Source organism: Watersipora subatra, chromosome 8, assembly GCF_963576615.1.
Source record: "Watersipora subatra chromosome 8, tzWatSuba1.1, whole genome shotgun sequence".
Taxonomy (NCBI): Eukaryota; Metazoa; Bryozoa; class Gymnolaemata; order Cheilostomatida; family Watersiporidae; genus Watersipora; species Watersipora subatra.
This window is the reverse complement of record NC_088715.1, coordinates 12,414,254-12,437,647: the sequence shown is the minus strand read 5'-3', so window position 1 is coordinate 12,437,647 and position 23,394 is coordinate 12,414,254. Positions and strand designations below refer to the sequence as shown.

The following is a 23,394-nucleotide window of genomic DNA, read 5'->3' as shown; positions in this document are numbered from 1 at the left end:
GCATGTTGCGCATCATCAGTCACTATATACTTGGATCTTGTAAATTCGAATAAGTATTCTTGTAATTACATCCTATATTAATCTTATAAAATTGAATAATTATCCTTATATTTAAATATTGTAATAATCTTGTAAGAATCATTAGGAATATATAATTGTCATTCCTTTTACTCTCACTGCTTTTGGCATCAGTTAGAATGCCCAAGTAGGCTACTCATTATAAGTGTCCAAATTGTCAGAATTATCTTTAAAGGTTGACTTGCAACAAAATTCACTCTACAGTTATTTGGTACCAAAAGATTCACCATGTCTTACTCTGTTGTGTTTTAAGTGCCAAATATGTGGAAATGTGATTACAAACTATTAAAAGCTCAAAAACGAAAAGTGGCCATATATTGGAATCTCTTTATTTCGATGACGTAACCACGAAATTTGGTTTTCGTCTTGTCACGTATGTTCTCACGTGAATTGAAAGGCCAATACAAAGCTCAATATAAAACTTATCGTAGTACTAGTTTATGACAAACACTTCGGGTTTTACCAAAGACCCTGTATCAAATATAGATGCTCGCTACTTTACAGTTTTGTTGCGGCATTATTCGATCGTCAAGCCGTTCTCTGATCATGTGACCCAACATTTCGCAAATAATTTTTTGCAGCACTTTTCGTTTATCACAGGAACCAACAGGCTTGTCATGATTATCAGACAATGATATGCACTCCTTCGAGCTAAGGTCACAAAGTTTAATGATTTTTTACAGTAAATTATAAGATAGCAGTGCTAAAAATGACAGCGTTACAATGACGATAAAACAGACACGTAAGAACAATAGACATAGTTTTATAGAATGTGTGAAGTATATTTGTAAAAATATTTCGACGAATAAGGTTGCAAGAAAGTGTAAACAGAAACCATCTCTCACAACTACATCAAATTTGAGCCGTTTTTGAAAAGGAATCCAAACTACGGCGGTTTCGTGTGGCTGCGATTTTCTGTTCGTTTTTGAGCTTTTAAGAGCTTGTAATCACCTTTCCACATATTTTGCACCTACAACACAACAGAGTAAGACATGGTGAATCTTTTTATACCAAATAACGGTAATGTGAATTTGGTTGCAAGTCAACCTTTAAAATTGTCAAAAAAGAAACAATTACGTTTATCGGACGCCATTTTCCAGTACATCTTGTTCAGCATAGCAACGGTTTTAAGGTTTTTTTTCTGAGGGTTAAATACATGTATTATCTAAACTGACTTCAGATTCAAAAATATCACTTTTTGATTGGTCCAGATGCATGTGCTACAAAAATCGTTACCAATATTATGAATTCAGTTGGTGTAACTTTAAAGTCGGATAACTCCACTTCATGATTTGCGACTTTATCATGGTTTCTGTGACCGCCACCCAATTTACCTATTATAGCCGTAATTGGTTTATTGTTTTGAAATGATAACTTACTGAGCCAGTATGGTGTACAGCAAGACAACATACATGTACTTTAGTCTAAGTCTAAATAACTAGCAATTGAGTGTTGTCAAATTAAGAATTGTCTGTGTCTCTAATCACTATTCTTTTGTTAAAACTAACCTGATATGACTATGTTATAAATAGCTTTATTATTGTTATATACAATTTTTACCGATGACATGTTTTGAAATGTTCTAAAATTAAAAACATGATATTAGTCAAAAGTCACAGTATGGTGCTGCTTTTATATTTCAGGGTCATGATGAAATGCTGGAGGAGCATCATAAGATAACAATACTTGAGTACTTGACTCAACAACAAAAAGCTAAAGTCAGCAGCTGTCCCAAGCATAAAGACCAACAATATATTCTTGGGTGTGGAGTCTGTTATGTGCTCAGCTGTCTGAAGTGTGTTCCTAACTTGCCAACCTGCGACACTGGTATGTGGGGTTATTGTAGGTGTGTGTGTAGGTCTCCAAACACATTAGATTTGTTAAAGACAAGGTATTAGTTCTAGTATGCTGTCTCCTAACATCAATTGACTCATGATGATATTATCAGCCATACTTTTTTCAGTGTAACATGTTCAAGTTGTATCAATGTATATGCTTTTCAGTCAAGTGTGAGTATTTTGTATTTCAATTTTGTTTGCACTTAATACAAGTAATGCATCAATAGCTGCCTAAATGCTTTTACTAATCACCACAGTCATTATTTGTAATGAGTGATTGTTTTATGTAAAGTTATTTTTTATTTAGGTTCTACACATTCTCTGGTTCCATTAGAGGACCTGGCTTCAGCCCTTCTTACAGGCACAATATCTGCTGAGAGTTCAGATAGAGATGAGCAGTTTGAAGTGCTGTTCAAGCAAATATCTAAGATGGTCTCTGAATATGACAATCAGACCAAAAATATGCTAAATATGATTTATAAGAAGAGAGATGAGCAGGTGGGGAATTAGCTCAGTCTATGTTTGTGTTTAATTATTTTCTGCACCTTTTTATTTGCATTTTCAACTCGATAATATTTGTGTCCTATGTTATATATCAATCATAGAATAGTCAGAGATCTATAATAATTAGTAATTAAGAGCTGGTTCAATACAGAAGTTTCATTATGAACTTTTCTCTATTTCAAGAGAACAACAGTTAGCTGAAGTATGGTTGTCTCACGTCAAACATCTTAAATGTTGCTTTTTTATGGCGTATGCTGACCTTGAACTTTAATGTTGGAAAATTAGAAGTCTAACTAAAGATTATTAAATTTGAAGACGGTCTCCCAACTCATGTCTTTACTACTTTCAAAGGGAAAAAAGCTAGACTTAACTTTTTCATCAAGTGACTGTACAGTAACTGTAGCACTATTGGTTTGTATCAACAAATTTTGACAAAACAAGCAGTACTTGTTTGTATCAAGCGATTTTCTTCATTTCTTTCAGTTTAACTTAGCTCATGGTCCATAGCTATGGTAATTCTACAATGATGTAATTGAATGCGCATCTACATGCCATAGCAAATTAAATTCATCTTTTTAATTTTTATAGAAATCATGGTCTATTAGACAAATTAAAAACAACCAACACTCTGTTCTGTCTAAAATAAAATAAAGCAAAAACTTTATTTTTTCAACTTTTTTTTTTCCATACCCAAAAGTGCAATGTCTGCCTGACTATTTGTTTAAGTCTGCCTAACTCTCTGTTTAATGTCTGCCTAACTCTTTGCTTAATGTCTGCCTCTCTGTTTAATGTCTGCCTTGTAGGAACAAGATCACATACTTGCAGATCGTGTACTGTATTTAGTTAAACTGACCGCCAATTTAGCACGGCAGTGACGTCAAACAATTCATGCGGAACAGTAATTATAACGACATGCCTCCATGATCTATAAGATCACAAAATGAAATGTTGAAATGCAAATGTATGTACCAAGAACAAAGTTTATGACACATAAAAGTCAGCCAGCCAACGTGGTGGCCGCCGATCCCGTACATGTGCTAACAGAGCATTGTCACGTTCATTTTCCACACCCTCGTCGCTACTACTGTTACTTTCGTTACTCTCATCGCTAGATGCAAGTATTTTGATATCGCTATCTATTTTGTCTGAATGACAATTGAGGGAAACCTCAACAGGAGCATTATTGACCATGCCCACTGGATGAGCGCGGGACCTCTGCCTTGCAGGCCGAATATCTGCAATATGACGCAGAGTGCCATCAAATTCGACGGCAACATTAGACAAAATACCAGTAACCGTGCCCTCCTGCCAGGTAGCTGTGCATTTCGCATTGACTGGTTTTACATAGACAGTGTCATTCACCTGGTACGTATTGGCCGAGCAGTCATTCCCTGTAACATTGTCTACGGTTATGCCTGGTAGACGAGTTGCGTAACCATACAGCAAGTTCGCTGGTACGCTTCCCTCTTTGTTTGGTGTATTGTTATACCAGAACAGCATATCCTCTATACGTCGACCAGTACGCATAGCCATTCGTTTAATAGTCCTGAGATTACGCTCTATTAATCCATTCCCCCGAGGCATGGTAAGCACAACTGAATATGTGGGTCACGTTCCATTTCTGCAGGAATGAAGCCATGTGAGCACTCCTAAAACACAGCCCATTATCTGACAGCAGCTCGGCTGGTGCACCCCTCTCTCCAAATATACGTGCTAACTGCGCCGATACATCTTCGGCTGTTTCATTGCGTAACTTTGCCCACATTGCAAAACGACTAGGGCCACAGTCTATCAAGGTCAGGTGCAGAACGTTCTTGTAATGAGTGATATCGGCTGCTAGCCTGTGCCATATTTTGGAGACTTCTAGATTGCCCTTTTCCCACTTAATGGGAGCGGGATCAATCCGGCGGCACGTTAAACATTGTTTCACTACTTTCTCTACAGTTTCAAATGATACGTCAGTGCCCAGCCCGCGTTTGGCTAAATAAAATGTCCTTGCCACACCAAGCTGATGTACATTATGTATTTGCTGCACAACATTCTCAGACTCTACATTTTGTTCTACAGCTACACTGACACATGGCATGTCACGCGCTAGCCATTTCTTCTCCACCCTCGTCAGCTGATCAGCACAATTTTTGACAGACCTAACCAAATTTATATCCACAGTGAGGCTATACTCGTCAACTAATTGGGTGATCAACCCTAACCGCCGTCTAACAATCATTTCACTATGACCAGTTACCTTTGGCCTATGTGTGTTTAACACCACAGAGTTAACCCATGCTTGCACTGTCACCGAGTCTGTATAAACATGTGTATGCCGCAAGTTCCATTTGAGAGCTAAATTAATGCCTTTTAACACCGCATCCAACTCTGCTGCATTAATATGCGAGCCATCATCCGCCTTCCGTAACCACGATGCATCCTCTACAATCTGTCTGCCAATATCGATGCAAACTCCTAGTGCAATGCTACTTGCATCACACCAAACATTTCCCTCATTGGGCTGCTCCACGCTCCAACCTCATTTTACTGGGTCATTCACTGCAACCTTTTCTAATGTTTCACGAAGCATATTTACGATTTTCTCTGGCACTTTTTTGTCCCAATCAGTGTCACTAGCAAGTCGCTTCATATACCCAAAGGCAACCCTTAGCCAGCCAACAATGGGATAATGTCCAATGAGTTTTCCGCATACTGAAAATAGCTCTCTGTTATTCACGTTATCACTCAACGTTGGTAGCCTACCATCCCGTTGCCAAACATGTGCACCATTAGACTCGGTCACTCTCAGCCCTAGCACTCGCGCATCAGTCAGTTGTACAGGTTCTTTGGTTACTAAACCTTACTTGAGCAAGAGCTCCTTCACTAGCTTCACTGCCACAACACGTTCGTTAACAAAAATGTCATCTACATAATGGTCCGTGCCCAGCTTAATCTGCTCATCAAGTGACAACACTTCATCTAAAATTTTAGTCATGATTTTTGGTGCAACGTTCAATCCAAAAGCCATACGAGTCATGACATACAACTCACCATTGTATTTGACTGCTTGAAACTTCTGCAGGTCTTATTTCACATGCAGTTGGAGGTATGCCTTTTTTAAATCCAACACGCTTGCGTTTGCGCCAAGCATTCGCCACTTACGCAATTTTTCCTGGCAAATGGCAACATCAGCTCCAGGATTACTGCTAATGTAGTAGTTTAGCTCCATAACTGTTTAAGTTGTAAGTGTAACAATTTAAGCTCCATAAAGTCCATAACCGGGCAAACTGTTTTCGGTTTGTTGGGCGGAGCAGCTGCCATTAACGGAATAATACCAGTCACTTTCCCATGAGTCGACTCATCGTGGCGTTGTAACCAACCATCCCATATCCACTGTTTAATTTAATTGTCAAATTCTTCACATGCGTATTCCGGTACTCATGCCTTTGACATTCAGTATAGTACATCAACACTTTGACATCCGCACCGATCAATCATCTTATAGCATTTCTGAAAGATCATACCTGTTCCTTGAACCTTATTAACACACGATCTCACACAGTAAATTAAATATTAAATTTATCCATAGAAATAACTGGGTAATTCATCTCTATATTTTTGCTGACGGTAATTGTAACATCACAATTATATATTCAATTGTGATGCTATAGTTACCACTGTACATACGGTTGGTATTATCAAGGTGGCTATAACAATAATGCATCATAATTATATGTTATATTGTGATGCTATAGTTACCGCTGTGCATACGGTTGGTATTATCAAGGTGACCATAACAATAATGAATCACAATTAAATATTCAATTGTGATGTTATAGTTACCGATGTGAATACGGTTGGTATTGTCAAGGTTATCATAACAATAATGAATCCCAATTATATATTCAATTGTGATGCTATAGTTACCACTGTGTATACGGTTGGTATTATCAAGGTCACCATAACAATAATGCATCATAATTATATATTCAATTGTAATGCTATAGTTACCACTGTGTATACGGTTGGTATTATCAAGGTAACCATAACAATAATGCATCATAATTATATATTCAATTGTGATGTTATAGTTACCACTGTACATACAGTTGGTATTATCAAGGTGACCATAACAATAATGCATCATAATTATATATTCAATTGTGATGTTATAGTTACCACTGTACATAAGGTTGGTATTACCAAGGTGACCATAACAATAATGCATCACAATTATATATTCAATTGTGATGCTATAGTTACCACTGTGTATACGGTTGGTATTATCAAGGTGACCATAACAATAATGCATCATAATTATATATTCAATTGTGATGCTATAGTTACCACTGTACATACGGTTGGTATTATCAAGGTGACCATAACAATAATGCATCATAATTATATATTCAATTGTGATGTTATAGTTACCACTGTACATACGGTTGGTATTACCAAGGTGACCATAACAATAATGCATCACAATTATATATTCAATTGTGATGCTATAGTTACCGCTGTGCATACGGTTGGTATTATCAAGGTGACCATAACAATAATGAATCACAATTAAATATTCAATTGTGATGTTATAGTTACCGATGTGAATACGGTTGGTATTGTCAAGGTGGCTATAACGATAATGCATCATAATTATATGTTATATTGTGATGCTATAGTTACCGCTGTGCATACGGTTGGTATTATCAAGGTGACCATAACAATAATGAATCACAATTAAATATTCAATTGTGATGTTATAGTTACCGATGTGAATACGGTTGGTATTGTCAAGGTTATCATAACAATAATGAATCCCAATTATATATTCAATTGTGATGCTATAGTTACCACTGTGTATACGGTTGGTATTATCAAGGTCACCATAACAATAATGCATCATAATTATATATTCAATTGTAATGCTATAGTTACCACTGTGTATACGGTTGGTATTATCAAGGTAACCATAACAATAATGCATCATAATTATATATTCAATTGTGATGTTATAGTTACCACTGTACATACAGTTGGTATTATCAAGGTGACCATAACAATAATGCATCATAATTATATATTCAACTGTGATGTTATAGTTACCACTGTACATAAGGTTGGTATTACCAAGGTGACCATAACAATAATGCATCACAATTATATATTCAATTGTGATGCTATAGTTACCACTGTGTATACGGTTGGTATTATCAAGGTGACCATAACAATAATGCATCATAATTATATATTCAATTGTGATGCTATAGTTACCACTGTACATACGGTTGGTATTATCAAGGTGGCTATAACAATAATGCATCATAATTATATGTTATATTGTGATGCTATAGTTACCGCTGTGCATACGGTTGGTATTATCAAGGTGACCATAACAATAATGAATCACAATTAAATATTCAATTGTGATGTTATAGTTACCGATGTGAATACGGTTGGTATTGTCAAGGTTATCATAACAATAATGAATCCCAATTATATATTCAATTGTGATGCTATAGTTACCACTGTGTATACGGTTGGTATTATCAAGGTCACCATAACAATAATGCATCATAATTATATATTCAATTGTAATGCTATAGTTACCACTGTGTATACGGTTGGTATTATCAAGGTAACCATAACAATAATGCATCATAATTATATATTCAATTGTGATGTTATAGTTACCACTGTACATACAGTTGGTATTATCAAGGTGACCATAACAATAATGCATCATAATTATATATTCAATTGTGATGTTATAGTTACCACTGTACATAAGGTTGGTATTACCAAGGTGACCATAACAATAATGCATCACAATTATATATTCAATTGTGATGCTATAGTTACCACTGTGTATACGGTTGGTATTATCAAGGTGACCATAACAATAATGCATCATAATTATATATTCAATTGTGATGCTATAGTTACCACTGTACATACGGTTGGTATTATCAAGGTGACCATAACAATAATGCATCATAATTATATATTCAATTGTGATGTTATAGTTACCACTGTACATACGGTTGGTATTACCAAGGTGACCATAACAATAATGCATCACAATTATATATTCAATTGTGATGCTATAGTTACCGCTGTGCATACGGTTGGTATTATCAAGGTGACCATAACAATAATGAATCACAATTAAATATTCAATTGTGATGTTATAGTTACCGATGTGAATACGGTTGGTATTGTCAAGGTGGCTATAACAATAATGCATCATAATTATATGTTATATTGTGATGCTATAGTTACCGCTGTGCATACGGTTGGTATTATCAAGGTGACCATAACAATAATGAATCACAATTAAATATTCAATTGTGATGTTATAGTTACCGATGTGAATACGGTTGGTATTGTCAAGGTTATCATAACAATAATGAATCCCAATTATATATTCAATTGTGATGCTATAGTTACCACTGTGTATACGGTTGGTATTATCAAGGTCACCATAACAATAATGCATCATAATTATATATTCAATTGTAATGCTATAGTTACCACTGTGTATACGGTTGGTATTATCAAGGTAACCATAACAATAATGCATCATAATTATATATTCAATTGTGATGTTATAGTTACCACTGTACATACAGTTGGTATTATCAAGGTGACCATAACAATAATGCATCATAATTATATATTCAATTGTGATGTTATAGTTACCACTGTACATAAGGTTGGTATTACCAAGGTGACCATAACAATAATGCATCACAATTATATATTCAATTGTGATGCTATAGTTACCACTGTGTATACGGTTGGTATTATCAAGGTGACCATAACAATAATGCATCATAATTATATATTCAATTGTGATGTTATAGTTACCACTGTACATACGGTTGGTATTACCAAGGTGACCATAACAATAATGCATCACAATTATATATTCAATTGTGATGCTATAGTTACCACTGTACATACGGTTGGTATTATCAAGGTGACCATAACAATAATGCATCATAATTATATATTCAATTGTGATGTTATAGTTACCACTATGTATACGGTTGGTATTATCAAGGTGACCATAACAATAATGCATCATAATTATATATTATATTGTGATGCTATAGTTACCACTGTACATACGGTTGGTATTATCAAGGTGACCATAACAATAATGCATCATAATTATATATTCAATTGTGATGCTATAGTTACCGCTGTGTATACGGTTAGTATTATCAAGGTGACCATAACAATAATGCATCATAATTATATATTCAATTGTGATGCTATAGTTACCACTGTACATACAGTTGGTATTATCAACGTGACCATAACAATAATGCATCACAATTATATATTCAATTGTGATGCTATAGTTACCACTGTGTATACGGTTGGTATTATCAAGGTGACCATAACAATAATTCATCATAATTATTGAGCAGATTATTATGAAAATTATGCTTATGCTTATCACTGGATCAATCAATTTTTTATTTTACCGTTTTGAACGTCGAGCCGATGTTGACTGGTTTTTCCAACTTTTATTATTTTCCAAGTAGGGGCGATTTGTTTAGCCTTTAGCACAAAGCAAAGCCTATCAGATAATTGTTTCATATTGTAAATCATCCGCCAATATATTGTTGATGATATTTAAAACTTACTAGTGTTCATGTCCTTTGTTTAACGTTACTAGGCGACAGCTTTATAAACCTCTACCCAAAGCCACATAAATGTCGTTTTCCCATGCAACCGGTAAGCAACATTTTGGTCGTTTCCCCAGCTAAAGGCTTAAAACTCTAAACTGACTGAGCAAAAGGCAGAGAATAGGTAGAAAGCAAAATAATGTATTTTATTCAGATTAAAACTAACTCAATGTACCTGTGAACTGCCTGAGCAGAAAGTGAGTTTTCAACTTTTCATATTAAGAGAAACATTCATCAGTATTGTTTGTATTCTTGTTTGTATCAGAGTTGACTATAACTGTAGATAAACTCACTGAAGGAGCAGTATGATGAAATAGAGAAGAAAGTGCTTGAGAACAGGCAGAAGTCTAAAGTACAGATTACTGACTTTTTGGAGGATGTGGTCCTTGACAAATGGAGAAGTCTCAGAAATCACAGAGAAATGTTGGAGACTAAAATCAAACATTCTCCCCCAGTATGTAATTATATGAATATCTATAATAAAACTATAATAGTGGAAATGGAATTGAAATAAAGGCTGGAATTGTATTTTGCCAATGGCTCGTCAGAATTTTGGGAAGATAAATGTTCGCCTTTTTTACAGCTAAAACGAATGTTGCCTATATTTTGCCCTCATCTTTGGTGGAGCGATATTAAACCTTTTGGATGCAGTACCTCTGCTAGCTTACCACAAATTTCTCAACGATCTCCTAAAAAGATGCATCGAAAAACTGAGAAATATCTCTACCAGTTGATAGTTGTTGCTTACAATTAACCTGCAATATTATTAAATCTTTTACTGCCATCCATGTAAAAATTTAGCTATCGGTTAGTGCCAGCCATTTTACCAAAAAATGCCGATATTGCTTCAGGATAGGGTACGAAATTATTTTAATTTCAAACTCTTTCTAGAATATTTTTGTAACATATTTTGTTTTTTCAACATTTTAACATACTGTTATGCAAAGAATTCAATGTATCTATACTTTGTGCAATGATAAAGCTATGGTAAGCGATCGCTACGAAACTAAGACGATCCTTCACAATGTTACTTACTCTTACAAAACTATTACTTTCACCACTATCAGACTCTCTGCTGGTACTTTAGTTATATGTATAATAGCAAAAATATTAATTTGAGTGGGCTATAGCCTCACCAACATAAGTAATTACCCGTTTTCTCACCCGCATGGTACTTAGCAAAACTTACACAAAAATTGTTCAATTTTAGGCTTGTAGTTCTCAAACAAACGTTTTAAATTGCTTTGTTATTTTAGGCTAATTTTATAGATATATCTTCAAACAAATTTTTCACTATCATACAAGTCCTAAAGATCGTGGGTTATGTTGTCAACGACTAATAAAATGAAGCTACTACGCAATTGCGGGGAAAGTCGCAAAAATGTGTCTACAGCAGTCGACCATAGAAATTGCATTAATGCGTCTACAGCATCGAAAGGGTTAAAGCCTGTGTCCTGCTTTGCGATTTGTTAGAGCTTTCAAATTTTATTTCATTCTTTTTGAAAACATATTTTTATTTTGTATCGATATTTACCAACGTTGCATAAAGTTTCATTGCACTTATTGATATGTTTGCTAAAGTTTGCAATCAAAACTAGCTTTACATGTGCAAGGTATTAGGGGTTACGACCGTCGATCAATTGTTCGATGGGATTGTTTCAATGCCTTCCACAATATCTTCTGACCTCAACTTTTCTTCTGCACTGCTGAACTAGTATTAGCGTTCAAATATGTTTTTTTGGCAAAAACTTTTAGACGCGGCTATTAGCAGAAATGCAACGCGTAAATGTTTCACTCGCCAAACATAACTTTTAACCTAAATTATTCGTTCATATACCATCAAAAATGTAAACCGTTTTTATATACATGCAATTCAATGTATCAAAACTGTGTTAAACAAGGAATTGTTTACCTGAGACAGTCATTAGTTATTTTCATTGGGTGCCTTTCAAAGTTAAAAAAGAAATTCCAAAAGCTCTGACGTTGGACAACAAGAGATTTGATTGTTATGGAAAAAACGATTTATTTTTAACTAGCTGGGCTACCCGGGGTTGCCTGAGTAATAAAAAGTTGTTTTTTTCCAAAAATTGATATGTATTTGACATATAGCAATGTTTGCCATTCTACCTTTAAAAATACATATCATGAGAAAGGTGTTTTGGGTAACTGAAATAAATTAGAAGAGATAAAAAAATAGCTGCAAAGGCTTTTAAACTTTCTCAAACAACTTTTACACTTATGTTTCCTCATATCATCAAAAAAATGTTTTGTGCGGGTCAAATAAAATAGGAAAAATAACACAGCTATAAAAAAGTTTTGGTGTAAATGCAATACAATTAGCAAGAATAAAAGCTAAATTAAGTTGCTTTTGCTATGATTACAATAAAATATCATTCAGTGACACAATCAATACAAGCTGAGTAAACAAAATAAAAATCTTGAATATGTAGAATTAATTCTCACAATTCTTGCATAAAAGTGTGTGTCTGTAAAAAGGTGTCTGTTCCACTGAAGCTATCCATCAAAACTTTGATTACGGAAACACTCATACTCTATGGAGACTTTTACCATGGAGACAATTTAATGGTCCGCGCAAAAAGAATTGGCCTTGACCTCAGATAAAGTAATTGAACCTACACTGCTTCATACACTACTTGCCGCATTGTAACACGTTGCCACATCGGTAACATAATCGGCGTGCGCTACAGCCATAGCAGGAATTCATACAGACAGACGATATACAATGGCATATTTTGAAAAACATATATATATATATATATTTCTCAAAGTTCGTCTGTTTTCTATGGTCCTTCGGTATGTCCAGTTATGGCTATTAGAATAGCTGTAGCCGGACCACGCGTAAGCAACATAATAGCGTACAGTAATTAAAAGCCTATTCTTAGCAAGCATACGGAAACTTTCCATCGGCAAGGGACTGCCACTTGCGGGAGAGTTGGCTGCCAGCAGGTGGAAGGCAACTCTCACTACTTCTCATTGTTTATAAGTTGATTTCAATACCATCTTCCATTGGCAATGCACCAAGCTAATAGCAAGTGGTAGGCAACTCTCATCACTTCCTATTGTTTATAAGCTGACGTTCAATAACCGGGCAACGCCGGGAGGCACAGCTAGTCTCTATAAATGCTGGGCACGAGTACTTCTTGTCCAACAGGTTTTTCAAGTATCAGGTTTGTTGATACGGATTTTGTTTTAATTTTCTAAATTTTAGACATATCTTAAAGTTTACAAACCAGTTATGGTTTTGTTCAATTTATCTATTCTTTTTTTGCTAATTTAGCCAATGAAATTTGTACTCGAAGCTTTAACAGACAGGTTGTTAAAAAGTCAAGAGAACAGGTCGCCATAGACTGAGTTTTTGTTCGCTTTACTCAATGAATCCGTGTACCAAAACCCGAACTCGCCAGTCAAAACCCGAACCAACCAAATCGAATTGCTCAAACTTTCTATTACCCGATACTCGAGAGAAGACAAACCCACTAGTTTATATATAAATTATATTATATATATAAAATATATTATATATACATGTATGTATAAATTATATTATATATATATATAAACCAGTGGCTATCAAATAGAGGTGACGTTCAAATAGAGGTGACGTTCAAATATATGTTTTATTGAATATATATTTTATTGAATATACGTTTGATCTGTTGGCTTATTTTATGGGTCTTATAGAAAGTAAAGGGCTGGTAGAGTCATTTACAATATCATTTTTATGTTTGTACCAATAGGTAGCAGTATCGTTCATCAAAACGTTGATTACAATGAGCTTCTGCTGAAACAGTAAAACATTTTATACACACACTTCTATGAACTCCTTTTTGTATTTTTTTTCTTAAATAATTTAATTTGCACAAACACTTTTTTCTGATAGAAAGTTTGAAAGTTAGAATTTTATATGTTGTACATGTTAAATAAAAATATGGTTTTGACACATGCTGTATAATTTCTATCATCATATACATTGTTTACATTTTTTGTAATTGGTAATTAGGTCATCATCTCAGAAGCCATGGTTAAGTCAATTGACTGAGATTCACAGTTATTGACGCTATAAAATGAGGAAATTCTCAGAATTATTTGCAAAAGGATTTTTGTTTCTAGCTCAAAAACAGCAGATTTTATGGTCAATAAACTGAATGTATGTTTACCATTAGTGCGAAAACATAGTTTTGAGAAAACTGGTATTAAAGTTTGTGAAGTGAAAACCAATGCACAATTTTGTTTACAATTCAAAATGTCAAAGCAACCAATATCAAGACGTTGTGAGATTTATTAGATTTCTGTATTTATATATATATCAGACCTGTCAACTTGGTGCTATGCAAATGAGGGGGAATTAGCCTCTATAGCCTCGCACTAGCGGAAAAATTTTTAAATAGAGACCTAGGCAGGTAAACATTGTATTACAGCTCTAAAATTATGCCTACGTGAACTACCAAAATATAAAACAAATCATAGGCGACTTTTACAAACTTAATGTTCTACATTTTTGTTCTGCAAAAAAACATTGTATCATATCCATGGTGATGAACATAACGTAAACATAAAACTCTCAAAATTTTACTGTAAATGAATTTGGTAATTAGACGGGGATGCTACATCATCTCTATGTACATTTGGGTCTGCACTGATTTGAGATCAGGTAACTGCTGCCCTTTGATGTTTCAAGTTGTAGGTTTTGGCTGACTTTTAAGACTTTTGAGTAGGTCAGCTTTCAACTCTGTTTCAAAGCAGCAGGTACAATGACAGGACGATACATCCTAACTACCCTTAGTGCTTGATGCAATGAAGGGCCATTCTTTGGTTCATTCCGGTTAAAATTTTGATGTGTACTTGAGATTTTTGGACATGGCAGAATGGTGGATCGTATCTCGCGACATCGAAACAAGAAAATTTCAAACCCGTGGGAACAGCCCACCCAAATGGCTATACATATGAACTTTTACTCGGACCTAGGTGGCTCGTAAGCCTACAAAAGACAAGTGTTCTGAAATATTCGAGTGCCTAGTTCAAAGGCCATAAAGTTACCAAACGATAATTCTATGCACGAAGTCATAAAAAAGTATTTTTGGCGATACAGCGAGTCTTTTGTTATTATTAGATTACACGCATCGCGTTGACGCTATAGCGACTGATAGATAAATGGCTCGGTAGTTTATACTAGAGCACAAAACATAAATCCGGGAGTATACCGCGTGATTTTATTTTTGCGGGAAGGCAATTTAACTTCCGGCAGGGTCCTGCAAAATCTGGGAGAATTGACAGCCCTGACTTATATACAAAAATGTTCCTGAATTTAAAAATCTAAACAGATTTTATCTAGCTGTCATAGAAATAGCTGTATATTTATCAGAAAATGTATTACTTATTAATATTTTTTCAGGTGTTTAAAATGGCTTGGCAGTATCGCGATTTTGGGCACAGTCGTAGTATCACCAAAGATTTTTTTAGAAAGATAATAACAGTCACATTTGCACACCATTGGACACCATATACTTCAATCTGGTAGAATCGAATAATTATTCTTATAATTAAATCTTATAATATTCTAATCATTTTCTTTCAAAAATATCATTGTCATTCCGGTTATGTCACTGCTTTCGACATCAGGAATACCAAAGTACTCATTAAAAGTGTCCAGAATGTTAGAGTTATCTTAAAAACCGGCAAAAAAATCGATTACTTCTATCGAACACCATTTTTCAGTGCTTCCTGTTTAGCGAAGCAATGGTTTCAAGTTTTTTTTTAAGGTTTGGACACTTCCATTGGCTAAACTGACTTCAGATTCAGAAATGTCACTCTTCGATTGGTCTAGAGGCACATGTTGCAAAAATCGTTACCGATTTTATAAATTCAGTTAGTGCAGCTTTAAATTCGGATAACTCAACATTGTGATTTGCGACTTAACAGTGGTTTCTGAGATGATGACGCATATACACAGTTTTAATAGGCTACAGAAAGTTATAATATAATACCATTGAACATATTTATGTGTGTAAATGATCAAGAAAAATCAGTTCAGTTATGTGAAATGAAAAGGAAGTGGATAAGCTTTCTGAATAAACAGTTTAGCCTTTTTTAACATGTACGAATGCTAATTGGCTTTAAACCTAAACGTTGTGTTCTTTGATATAAACCACATTTCTAGCTTTCTCGCAATAGCTTATACACATGTTGTTGGTCTATGTCAAGGTTATAATAGTTTTTAATACATTGGACATGTAGGATGACATTGTGAGAGGATTCAAGGAGCTGAAGGAACAGATGGACAAATTTATTGTGGAGGAGTTGCCTAAACTGGAATTAGGAGGACAACTCAAACTAAGGCAAACAGGTATATTAAAATAATCAAAATAAATGATAAAAGTTATTGTCTATACTAAGACTTCTACCATTATATTTATGTTAAAAGTTGACTTGCAATAAAATTCACATTACAGTAATTTGGTATCAAAAGACTCACCATGTCTTACTCTGTTGTGTTCTAGGTGCCAAATATGTGGAAATGTGATTAAAAGCTCCTAAAAGCTCAAAAGCGAAATGCCGCCGTAGATTGGAATCTCTTTATTTCGATGTCATAACCACGAATTTTGGTTATCTTCTTGTCACATGATGTTCTCACGTGAATTGAAAGGCCAATACAAAGCTGAATATAAAACTTATCGTAGTACTAGTTTATGACAAACACTTCGGGTTTTACCAAAGAGCCCGTATCAAATATAGATGCTCGCTTACTTTACAGTTTTGTTTCAGCATTATTCAATTATCAAGTCGTAATCTGATCATGTGACCCAACACTTCGCAAATAATTTTTGCGGCACTTTTCGATTATCACAGGTGACCAACAGGCTCATCATGATTATCAGACAACGATATATACTCCTTCGAGCTAAGGTTAAAAAGTTTAACAATTTTTACGGTAAGTTATAAGAAATCAGTGCTAAAAGTGACAGCATTACAATGATGATAAAACAGAGGCGTAAGAACAACAGACATAGTCTAATTAAATGCGTGAAGTATATTTGTGAAAATATTTCGACGAATAAGGTTGCAAGAAAGTGTAAACAGAAACCATCTCTCACAACTACATCACATTTGAGCCGTTTTGGAAAGGGAATCCAAACTACGGCGGTGGCTGCGATTTTCTGTTCGTTTTTGAGCTTTTAAAAGCTGGTAATCGCCTTTCCACATATTTGGCACCTACAACACAACAGAGTAAGACATGGTGAATATTTCTATATCAAATAACGGTAATGTGAATTTTGTTGCAAGTCAACCTTTAAAGAAAAGTCTAGAGTTAAATTGTTATTTACAAATGAAGAAGCAATATTTAGTAATTGCTCTGAAGGTGCGCTGCGTTGAAAGACATGTTAGCTATACAAGCTCAACGTGGCAAGTCAAATTATGCAGTAAATTGTGCTGGTGTTAAAAATAAGACAAGGGAAGAGTCAACAATGACTACTAGAAGAAAAGCAGCAATTAGCCTATTTGCATACTAATTAATCAAATAAAAATTACGGAGAAAAGGTAATATTTTTTCTCCCATCTTTCCATAATCAACAAATTTTTACAATTTTTCCCATATTTGCCTGGAAGTTAATAGAAATGATAAACACAATGAAAATGCAGGGATATGCACACTCTACTCTCTGGCTATGATATTACATAAAGATAAATTGTTACAGTATCTTTGGTCGCATAGCTGGTTAAAATTGTACCGTCTCATTTACATGCTAGCTATGATCTCAGGCTAAAATAGACATAATATACACACTGTTAAAATATTGGTACGCTGAGCTAGTAAATTTTAGCATGTCTCTACATGCATGATCTTCTCTCAGGCTAAAATATCATAGAAGCACTGTTACAGTATCTTTATTTAAATAACTCTCATATTTATCACTTCAAAACATTTCGCACATCTAAATTTTAGTCAGTTGATAAAAGACTGTGTTTTTATTCTCACTGTTTTCATATTACAAAATTAAATATGTTAAACTTTTTTATGTCTCTCGCAGATGATTTGAGCCAATGAGTAATTAACTCCAAATTATTTAAATTAAATGAGTAAGTAATCTTTTTTGACTCTTTTCTAGGATGTTGTGCTGCCTACATGCAAATATTTTATTACACCTTGTAAGTATGCCATTATGTTATTATATTATTAATGTTTCAGGTGAAAAGCGTGAGATTGAGTTGAAGATTGTTTCCGCTGATGACATAGTAGTTAACAGTAACCAGCACCCTGTAGTTACTCAACAGCTACAACTTCCTTTATCCACTCCTCCAAAGTCTATAACTCTACTCAAATCCATAAAACTACCATCACAGCCTATATCAGTATGTCAGCATAAAGGAGTTACATATGTAGGATTGCATAATGGTACAGTCAGTAGAATTGATAGCAACTACAAGCTGCATAACTCATTCATCTCTACTTCTGGTCTTGTTGCGTCCATCAGCCTCCATGAGAACAGACTATACATATTGTCTTTTAGTAATCCTCGCACAGTAAGTGTCTATGATCTGTCAGGACAAGTAATCACAAACTGGCAGCACCCTTATCATGGCTATATCTCTAGCATGCTGACTGTAGCAGCAGGTAATGTAGTGGTTGCTGACCCTCCTAACAAAAGACTAACTATTTATTCTCTCACTGGTAAGACTCTGCGTAACGTCAACTGCCCCCTTTTGAGTAATAATGAAGTCACGATATGCGCTGGACATGGTGATGATGTCATCATAGCTGACTTTGAGACAAATAAAGTCTTCAGATTTAACATCACCACTGGGAATGTCATGTGGACTTTCACCCATCCTGATCGTCCACAAGGTCTGGTGTACTATAGAGACTACATACTGGTAGCTGCATACAACAGCAGTGTCATCTACACACTCAGCTATGCTACAGGTAAGTTGTATGTATGAGGTGCTGGTTAGTAATATTTATTGAGAGTTTCATGTTGGCTTATGAAGCATTTCATAATTTAGCAAAGAGTAATTTAGAGCTTTTTTATTAATTTAGAGCTTTTTTCGCGAAAATTGATTAAAAATTTAGAAAATTCTTAGCAATTCAGTTGCAACTAATTTTAAATACATCATCACTTCATTTATGAAATTTAAAATTAAATTAAATTATGTTATAAACTCACACAACTTGAGTTAAAGATCATGGAGATAGTTCCTTTGGTTCTTCTCCAACGTAAAAGACATGGAAAGTAGTTGATTGTTTATAACTAGTTCACAGGCAATCCCATATGTTAGATATTTAATGTATGATTTCCTATCTGTAAATTAATCTTATGTTACATATAGGTTTGTACAAGTAAGCAAAAAAAATGTGACAACTTTCTTCTAGTAAATTTGGCAAACGTCCAAATGAAACTCTAATCAAATATTTTATAGAGCAAGCAGGCCAGGGCCCAGGTACCGGCTTGTTGCTTAAATGTGGATTTGCAACAAAGTTCACATTACAGTTATTTGATATGAAAAGATTCACCATGTCTTGCTCTGTTGTGTTGTAGGTGCAAATTATGTGGAAATATGATTACAAGCTCTTAAAAGCTCAAAAACGAATAGTTAATCGCAGCCATCACGAAACCGCTGTAGTTTGGATTCTCTTTCCAAAACGGCTCAAATATGACGTTGCTGTGGTAGATGGTTTCTGTTTACACTTTCATGCAACCTTATCCGTCGAAATATTTTCACAAATATACTTCACGCATTCAATAAAGCCATGTCTATTGTTCTTACGCGTCTGTTTTTTCGCCATTGTAATGCTGTCATTTTTAGCAGGGATATCTTATAACTTACCATAAAAATTTGTTTAATTTTTTAGCCTTAGCTTGAAGGAGTACATATCAATGTCTGACAATCATGACGAGCCTGTTGGTCACTTGTGATAATCGAAAAGTGCTGTAGAGATTATTTGCGAAGTATTGAGTCACCTGATCAGATTATAACTTACCGATTAGACCTAACCGAAACAAAACTGTAAAGTAGCGAGCATCTATATTTGATATGGGGTCTTTGGTAAAACCCAAAGTGTTTGTCATAAACTAGTGCTATGATAAGTTTTATATTGAGCTTTTTATTGGCTTTCAATTCACGAGCGAACTTCACGTGACAAGACAATAAATAAATTTCATAACTACGTCAGAGAAAGAAAGAGATTCCAATATATGGCAGCTTTTCGTTTTTGAGCTTTTAAGAGCTTGCAATCACATGTCCACATATTTCCACATACAGTGAAACATGGATAACTCTCCCTCGAGTATAGCGAACACATGGTTAACTCAAATGGATTTGCTTGGTCCGTTCCCACGCAATGATAAATGGCTTTATATAACTCGACCTCGGTACCGTTAACTCGAACAGTTTTTTGCCGAATTCACAAAGTGTTTCCGTTCAATTTATTTCGAAGGAGTTTCCACTAGCTGAGAGTACTCTGCTTTCTTAACGAAAGCGTGTTTAGTACGCGTATAGTGTACGTATAATTTCCCCCGTACCGTATAATGGAACCGAAAAAGAAATCGTATAAAAATGATTAAGAGAGTCGCTAAGACGTTCGCTTAGTTACGGCCAACCTATAAACGTTAGAAGGTATTAGCGATAAAAATTTAATAAAGATAGACACAGCATGATTGTAACAGTCATTATATGCAAATACATAAAGATAAAATGTCACAAATAGGCCCGTGGCTTGGCATCCGCTACAACAGACATTCGCTTTACGATGGCATCACGCAAGCAAAGAAAAGCGTAGAAACTTTCTGACAAACTTAAAGTACTCGAGGAAATTGAAGCAGGACAAAAGCTTTCAGCATTATCAAAAAGAGAAAATCTTCCAAAAAGTACAGTGTCAACATGGATTAAACAAAAAGAAAGAATAAGATCGTTATGTGACCAACATTCATCAAGGCTAAGAGATCGTTCAACGTCGCACGATGATTTGGATGGTTTATTATTGACTCGGTTTAGACAAGTGCGTAGTGAAGGCGTACCTATCGATGGGCCAATTTTGTTAGAAAAGGCTAACAAGTTTTTAAGGACTATAATAACTGTTTAAAATTTATTTCTACAATCAGTCACTCTGTTGATCTTTGTCAAAAAACTACCTTGTCACAGACTACACTCGATAAGTTTTTTAAATGAAACAACTGATCAGATGTAAAGCATGCTTTTTTGCATTGGTCATAAATGTTTACTTATGTCCAGTTTTAAAAATTATCAGAAAGAATGGATATTTTTCTATTGGGCTGAGATTTGTTTGCAGTTTTAGGTGATGTGACTGACAAGACGTTTTAAGATTAAAATTGGCAAAATTGATCTCGAGTAAAACACTCAGAAGAAAAAATGTCTTCTGAGCGTTTTAACCGCGATTAGGTTTTGCCAATTTTAATCTGAAAAAGTTCTGGCAGTCACATCACCTAAAACAACACAGAAATCGCAAGTGTATAAAAAGATCTATACTTTTTGATTAATACTTTAAAACTCTACACCAGATGCCCTTTAACTTACAACAAACAACCTATACTTTAGTTTTATATATACATGTAGTTTGTATATGTATCTACTGATAAATACATTCACTTGTGACTGTGCTCTGATAACTTGAACGCTCTGATAACTCAAACACTTTCGCTCGGTCCCGTGAAGTTTGAGTTATCCATGTTTCACTGTATTTTGCACCTACAACGCAACAGAGTAAGACATGGTGAATTTTTTGATACCAAATAACTGTAATGCGAATTTTGTTGCAAGTCAACCTTTAAATGATACAATCAATTCTTGACTTACACCTTAATATAAACTTTAACATATATGTAGTGATAAAAATTGACAATTGACAATAAAAACTTGTTTGATTTATCAGCATTTCATTGGTTTTAATGCTTGTTTACTTTTATAAATTTTCGAATGTGGAATAAATTAGTGAAAATACAGTAAATTCTTATGAAAATATGATCATCACCCTATGCCTATTCGTCATGCAAAAGAGTCTTGTAAAGCAGAAGAACAATTATACAAAGAATGTTACAGTAACATATATAGTTGTCATGTAAAATGTGTGCCAGGGATGGTAGCTACAATAAATGGCTCAACCACGCCCACCCACAATTTGGAGACTATGTTTTTGTTTTCGGCTTTACGACTGCTTATTAGCAAGATGAAGCTCTCATGAATGAATTTCTTCCAGAAACACTATTTCCTCGAGTTGATCAATTGTTTTAAAACTAATCGACATAGTTATAGTTAAATTGTATCAAGGTAGTTATAGTTTTTTTCCTACGAAATGGTGGCCTACAGATGAATTGATTTTTTCTCAAATAGAACCTGCAAGTTATCTCGTTGTAGCAAAGTGGAAACAAATTTGTTTGCTATCACTTATAACATTATAATTTTAAATTAGAGTTGCATTATCTTTTTAATAAAAGCACTGTCGTGTTCTCTGTGTAGTAATTAACCATACAAGCATATAATATGTGTGGATGTGATGATTGTACAGTAATAATAATCAATATATTCATATACTTTTATTACAGGTGAGAAAGTATCAGAGATGAGAGGTGATGATATTGGTCATGGCAGTATTTATAGCTTGAGTGTTACTGGTAACACCTTGGTTATACCTGAGTGGTGGAATCGCAAGCTGTTCTTCTATAAACTGAATGAAAAATATGAACCACATTCTTATTAATCATCATATAACAATATTAATGATCAGGTTTCATCAAGACTGACTACTCTACAGTGAAGTTATACTAACAGTATCATTATTATTATCATCATATTTTATCTTCTATCAACTTTCTCAGTTAAATGGCTGACTGTATGATCTTAAACTGCTTATTTAAATGTAATGTTAAGGTGGGCAGAACATACTACTTGTTTGGTTTTATATCACGATATTTCTTTCTAAAGTATAATATTTGTGTTCCAACCTTAAATATACATTTTTACATGAAATTATATACTTTTGTGATCATAAAACTATACATTAACAATGAGGTTGATATACATATTCTATTATAAGGATGATTTTAATAAGATTCCTGTGTGGTAGTTACCTCCCCTTTTTATTTATGTTTTGTTGCATGTTACTAAATAATATTTAATGTGTCATTTTAATGGATGACAATTATTATGGACAGAAGTTGACATCGGTATCAGGCATGAGCATGGAAATGAACGCGAACAGGAAATTGAGGACTAACTTTGAAAAAAAGTGTTTTCCTATAATGTAACCACAGCATTTT

At 34.4% G+C, this 23,394-nt stretch overlaps 2 protein-coding genes across 2 annotated transcripts; one reads left to right on the top strand and one right to left on the bottom strand.

Moving 5' to 3' along the window:
- Nucleotides 1–3,972: 3,972 nt before the first annotated feature.
- Nucleotides 3,973–5,445, bottom strand: LOC137402302 (uncharacterized). Its single transcript, XM_068088799.1, has 2 exons — nucleotides 5,273–5,445; nucleotides 3,973–4,861 (listed from the first exon to the last, which is right to left on the bottom strand). The coding sequence occupies exons 1-2, from the start codon at nucleotides 5,443–5,445 to the stop codon at nucleotides 3,973–3,975; spliced, it is 1,062 nt and encodes a 353-aa protein (XP_067944900.1).
- A 13,177-nt stretch (nucleotides 5,446–18,622) lies between these two features.
- LOC137402301 (uncharacterized) lies at nucleotides 18,623–22,835 on the top strand. Its single transcript, XM_068088798.1, has 2 exons — nucleotides 18,623–19,046; nucleotides 22,681–22,835. Exons 1-2 carry the CDS (start codon nucleotides 18,719–18,721, stop codon nucleotides 22,833–22,835), a joined length of 483 nt encoding a protein of 160 aa, XP_067944899.1. The 5' UTR covers nucleotides 18,623–18,718.
- Nucleotides 22,836–23,394: the final 559 nt, after the last annotated feature.